The 6,546-nt window shown below is 32.4% G+C and overlaps 1 protein-coding gene across 1 annotated transcript; it reads right to left on the bottom strand.

The window, feature by feature from the left end:
* Positions 1-4,969: 4,969 nt before the first annotated feature.
* LOC145118586 (uncharacterized) lies at positions 4,970-6,212 on the bottom strand. Its single transcript, XM_079054282.1, has one exon. It carries the CDS (start codon positions 5,994-5,996, stop codon positions 5,136-5,138), a length of 861 nt encoding a protein of 286 aa, XP_078910408.1. The 5' UTR covers positions 5,997-6,212; the 3' UTR covers positions 4,970-5,135.
* Positions 6,213-6,546: the final 334 nt, after the last annotated feature.

Genomic DNA, 6,546 nt, shown 5'->3' with positions numbered 1-6,546 from the left:
TAGTTTACTAATTATGTTAGGATCATAATTTTGTTGTATTGTGAAACAATGTATGTTTTAATTTAGCTTGTCCAAATGTATGTCTCAGGTTAATTTATGAGTGATTGACTATTTACTTAAATCGTTTCTCATAATGATCACCTTCATATATGGAAATGATTAAAATTCATTTTCTAAGACTAGATCTCTTAACAATAATTATAAAGTAAATATCAATGCTTAATAAATAACAAGTTCTATATGCAAAATACTTTTGAATTAAACTTGTTTTGAATCAAAGTTATCTAAGACATTGTTCCCTTTATTAAATGAAATTCACATATTCTAACTTCAAGAAAGGGATTTTTGAAGGCAACTACTGTAATATATTTGACATATGTTAATCTTATTTATATATAAAAGATTCCTAATGATATTTTCACTAAGTAGTAAAGAAAAATAGATTATTAAGGACCATCTAAAATCTACTAGATCTTCTAAACCCAAAATCTACTAGATATATATTTGTATAATACTCTAAATGTGGCTTATATTATTATATGCAAACCCACCTAGAATAATTTATCTTATTCCCCTGATAGTTGAGTTAGCATAAAGTAAGCTTTTAATGACAAAACAAGTAGGAGGTACATGGAACTTGAAGAGCTCAAGAACCATCACCTGATGTAGTAATAGTTGGCACTAGTTTTAACAAGGGATTATTAAACTTGAATAATAGCTATTCACAAACACAAATAGTTTTCATTAGTGGTAGAAATCATCTATGACTTGAGAAATGTGGAATCTCTCTTTGATGAGCTTTTCTTGATGTTTTTTGGCAAATCCATCAAATACCAAGATGCTATGTCAGATCTCGAATCTGATCAATGACTTAGAGTCATGAAGATGAGATGTAATCCATATATAATAATTAAGTATGGTCTTGACTGACTTTCCTCCACATAGCCAGACTAGAAGGAGTAAGTTATTCTTCTAGAAAGAATACATTACATGGATAACTATACACATTTAAAGCAAGACTTGTTATAAAAGGATTTTCTCGTACTCATGTCATTAACTATCGTTCTCATCATACTCATATCATTGATTATGATCAAACCTTTTTCACAAGCAGCTATGCTTCGATCAACAAGAATATTCTTTACTATAAATCATATTCTTAATATGAGATATAACATCTTAATATGAGATATAACAAATAGATTTCAAGAAAAATCGTTTTTTTTAATAAACATTTACTAGAAGATATCTATTATGAGTAGCCTGGAGGTTTTCTTAATCCATGATTATCCTAGTAAAATGTGTAAAACTTGAGATCCACTTATGGATATAAAGCAAACATATCAAGTTTGCAATCATCATTTAATATAAAGCCACAAGGTATGCTTTTATATCAAAATGAATAGAACATGTGTATTTACTAAGAACTAGTGGGAGTATAGTAACATTTCTAATCATGTATGAATGAGACATACTTAATCATAAGAAATTACATTCTGACCATGCCAGAACTTTTCTCCTTGACTCGGAATGCATTTCTAAGATGAAAGACTTATGAAAGACAATATACATTCTTGGAATGTACAATGTATAGAGATAGATAAAAATGAATGTTAAAACTTTTATATCTTTATGCATATATTAACAATAAGGCGCCTTACCAAAAGTTGAGCACCAAATGAGATTGATCAAGATCCGTATCTAATGTTTAACTTGATGTATGTAGGATAACTGATAAACTTACCTTTTACACCAATTGTAGCTTTGAGCTTCTGGGAATTGGGCGTTGATAGAATGGCACAAAGTCGTATGTTGATGGGTGCAATGAAATTTTGCTAGACGTTCACCGGTGTCTATATCAGTCTAATATGAGTCTTACGCAAGTGGGAGATTGAAAAATATAGTATGCTAAAGAATCATATTAAAGTGATATTGCTAACTAACATATGATACTAATGAGTCACACTAACAACAACTTGATACAATTGATTATTTATTATAGATTGATTTTAATAAATATTCAACAAACTCCTCTAATTAATTGGAAATTATTTACTTTGAGGAAATAATAATTTTCATTAGCAAGTAACATTACATAAATTCATATGGTGTGAATTAGTATGTCATGCACAACATTTTAGACTAGATAAATCCTTTTGTCTTTTACCAAAAAGTTAAAGTTATATTTTATAAAATTGGGTTATAAAATATAAAACTATAGCCTTTGTTTTCTCTTGCAAAATCCAAAATTAGAGAGTGTTAGAGGAGTATGGACTCGCAAATTGTTTAATCAAAAGTAATGAGTAAGGTGTGCATGCATAGGAGACATGTTGGCCTGGTGCCATAAGTGATGAAGGCGTTAAGGACTCTTAGTCACTCATTTTACTTTAAACAAGACATGAGGCTTTCATTTGGTGCATCCTTTTTACACCAATTTCCGAGAGCTACTTCATACTCTCCCTCTCTTATTTTGCTTTTAAATCAAGAACAATTGTTCCTTGCATTTTGCTTTCTTTGAACCATACATGGGTTTGGTTCAAAGCTTAAGAGTTTAATACAAATAACTAGCATTCTATATCAAGTTTAGTCGTTGATTTTGTCTCTAAAGTTCCAAATTCTCCATCAACTTCCAAGCCTATCAAGAGGACCCAAAGAACTACAAAGGTTGTTATTTCTTCATCTTCTTTTTTGGTGCTTGTTTTTCTTTCCAAACTTTGCTAGATGATATTTGGTGGGTCGTAATTAGCTTATTATGTTCGAAAATTTGAAGTCTTCATATTAGACATAAACTTTCTCATAACTTGCTCACAACTTCCACTACATGTGCCTTGTGCATACCACAGAGCATGTCAAGCTACCAACTATCGAGGAGTGGGAAACAATAAACATTTTTGCTTTGTCTTCTTCTGTCTTCGGGGATTGCTTTTTTAAGATTCTATAGTGACTTCCTAACTATGTAAAATTTGGCCTTAGCATACACTATGTTGAATTTCTCTATACCTTTCTTGATATTTTTTTTTTCTTGGGGAAGTTTCAAAGTACTAGTAACTTTGTCTCTGACTATGCTTATGCTGAGTATATGCTTATAAACCACTAGCTGCTTCATCTTGAACTGTCTAGACGATGGCTTCTTTAGGTTGTTGATCTCTTATATGTTTAATTCATATTAACATGTTGTCAACATATAATTATACTATGATACATTAGTAGCCAAAATACTTCAAGTATCAAAAGTGAGCCACCTCACATCTCTTGTACCCACTCCTCTACATGAAGCTATCAAATGTTAAGCACCACTAACTTCGTTCTTTCTTCAACCCATACAAACTTTTCTTCAATTTAGGCGCCATATTTTCCTTACCCAAAGTAAGAAAACCATATGGTTATGCTATATAGATGTCTACTTCCATGTCACCGTGTAGAAAAGCTATTTTGACATCTAGCTACTCTAAATGGAGATCTTATATATCCATTTTACCCAAGACGAAGCCGATAGTAGTTATCTTCACAAATGGAGAGAATATCTCATTATAGTAAATAGAGGTTCGTTGAAAGTAGGTCTCCAAACAGTAGTAGATTCAGTCTTTCCCTCATATGTAACTTCATCCACTTGGCTCCACTATCTCTAGGTTCATCGTAGTTCCCACTGCTTCTGAACTTCCTATTTGTCAAGAATACTGCTTAGTTTTACAATCTCGTCATTTGAGATTACACTGAACTTGAATTGACTTTTCTTTTTTTAAATGCTTTTCTCTATCGTGGTTGGTTGCAATCTCATCCTTATGTAAAGCACTTGTTGAATAGTACATCCCAACATCTAATAACCTTTTGTTATGGTTATCCCATAAGCGGTAACCTATGTCATCTGACCCGTAGCATATGAAGGTTTATTTCCTTGCCTTTGCCTTGAGCTTGTCTCTTTTGAGTCCATGATCTTGAAACATGAGACACAACCAATGCAAGAATTAAACTCCACAACTCAATAGATGGCTATGAAGTCAAATGGAGAATTAGTTCATGCTTGGTTTGTCCAATGGATATGAAGTCAAATAGATAATTTTGGCTCAACAAATCAACAAATGGCATCCAAGCGCACATGTTTTTGAATTGTTTTGATCCCAACCGCTAAGCTTACGAATGACATCCAGAGACACATGTTTCTTTGATGAAAGATGAGATTGAAATATATAGTCTCAATTGGATTTTTTGTTGTTTTAATCCTTTGTTTTTGTATGTTTGGCTTATTTGTAGACTTTTTGGCTTTTCGTCTAGTCTAGTGTCTTGCTAGGTATCTTATTTTGAAAAAAAAATCATCATTCCATAAAAGATTTACAAAAACTAATAGCATATGAGATAATAATAATAGTTGTTACAACACATATGGGGTTTATATGTTTTTTTTTCAAGACTATTAAAGATTGTTGCTAAAACACCAAAATATTTAACTTTTTAAGAAAGTAATTAAAAAACCAGTTTATCAATAAGATATCTAAAGTTAGTTTATCAGTAAGTTAGATCAAGGGCGTGTTCGGCAAAATTAGCTGGTAGCGGATAGCTTGTAGCGGGTAGCTTGTAGCGTTTTGTTAAACGCTACATGAAGTAGCATTTGGATTTGGAGCGTTTTGTTTAAACTAAACGCTAGAAACTTGTAGTGCCGAACGAGGCTTTCTGTTCAAAATGGAGCGTTTTGTCAAACGCTAGAAACTCTCAAACGCTCCCAAACGCTTTGTGCCGAACACGCCCCAAGTAATTTTATAAACTAAGATAAGTTATTTTTATGAATTTATAAAAAGAAAGCTTGATGTAATTTCAAATCAAATTTTTTTTAACTAGATGGTAAGATGGACATGTTAGAATAATATATGAAACATAGTTATGGTTGATTTTTTGGACAATGCTTATTCTTTCGTACCATCTCCACTTTTTCTTTGGTGGGGTGGGTTAGAAATGATCGAAATTAATAAATATATAAACAATATCTGAAATCAATCTTTCCAAGATCTAAAATATACACACTATTTTCAATTTTCAAAAAATAAAGTTAAACAAAAAAACATAAGTATAAATGATTCTTGACCAAGAAGGATTAAAAAGGAAAAAAAAATATTATATGTAATTGAATTGGGGGAAACTGATTAGAGCTTGAGGGACAAGTCAAGTTTTTGGGACTCATCTTGATTAGTCTTCAACTCCGGCCACCATAGACCACCAATCTCATCCTTACCGGTTGAACTCATTCCTGTCCTAACTACCTCAAACCTCCCAACACCGACATGGGATGATGGAGCTGCCGCTAAACTTGAGGCGTAGCTTGCTGAACTAAGCTTCCCTATAGCTGGTTGCTGATCAACATGAGGTCTAGATGGCCATCCTTTTGATCCATAAAAGCTCTTGAACCCCGAAGCCGAACTTGAAAACATGGAATTAGAAGGCTTGTGGATCATTGAGTGTACCTGAATTCCAAGTGATCTGTTGTTGTTATATCCATGGAGAGGAAGCGACGAAAGGCTAGAACAGTAGTTTTGATCTTGGTGTTGCTGCTGGTGCATATATGTATGGCCAAAAGCTGCAGCTGCTGAAATCATGGGACCTGAAAGGAACCCCATTCTTTGGCCTCTTTTTGCAAGATTTCTCTCTCTTTTATGGGCATTTTGGTGACCCCCTAGTGCTTGTGAGCTGTAGAACTTTCTTTGGCAGTAGTTGCAGGAAAAAACCCTAGGCTCAGTTGTATCTGATGCTTGTGGGGTTGTACTTTCTGATGAATTACCCATGTTTAAACTGTCTAAAAGATTGAGTTCTTGATTCAATCTTGATTCGTCAACACCATCACACGCTGTTGTCTTTCTTTCTTCTTCTTCTTCTTCTTGACCAATATCTCTTTCTTCTTCATCTTCTCCTTCATCTTTTAGCATAATCTCTTTCGGTTTTCTGAATTCAACATCTGAAAATACGGGATCACAAGAAGAAACTAATTCTTCTTCATATGACAACTCCATCTCTCTTTCTCTCTATCTCTTTCTCTTGCTTGCTTCGAAAGGGTATGGGAACTGAAAGGGGGAAAAGAGGTTGTTTATGGAAAGTGAATGCTTTGTGCTTTAAGTGGAAAATACTATGTGAAAAGATTTCCGAAGATAAAGACTAAAGAGAGATGATTTGAGCTATTAAAGTACAGTATAATTTTAGGTAAAGCTTTTCACCTGACTCATGTTACCATGAATTATACCCTACGCATTTAAAGTTGTTCTTATCATAGATGTAAATATGTAATCATTTTGAGAGAGAGAAAGATTTGAGCTGACGAATATATATATATATATATATATATATATATATATATATATATATATATATATATATATATATATATTTTGAAAAAATTCAATAAAGAACCATAATTATTGGTTATTCAACGAACTAATTTTTTTTTCAAGTCCTAAAACTTATTCTTTATCGAAAAAAAGAACTAAAAATATTTAAATTCATAACATAACATTGGGAATGTTAAATATATTTTTCGAATTCACCGTATGAATTTAGATTCACATT

This window comes from Lactuca virosa, chromosome 6 (assembly GCF_052849685.1).
Source record: "Lactuca virosa cultivar CGN04683 chromosome 6, Lactuca_virosa_CGN04683_v6, whole genome shotgun sequence".
Lineage (NCBI taxonomy): Eukaryota > Viridiplantae > Streptophyta > Magnoliopsida > Asterales > Asteraceae > Lactuca > Lactuca virosa.
The sequence above is the reverse complement of the archived record's forward strand: the minus strand, read 5'-3'. Positions and strand labels throughout refer to the sequence as shown.

What these genes read in the sequence shown, in the direction of transcription:
- LOC145118586 (XM_079054282.1), bottom strand. Translation starts at nt 5,996, where the DNA reads ATGGAGTTGTCATATGAAGAAGAATTAGTTTCTTCTTGTGATCCCGTA.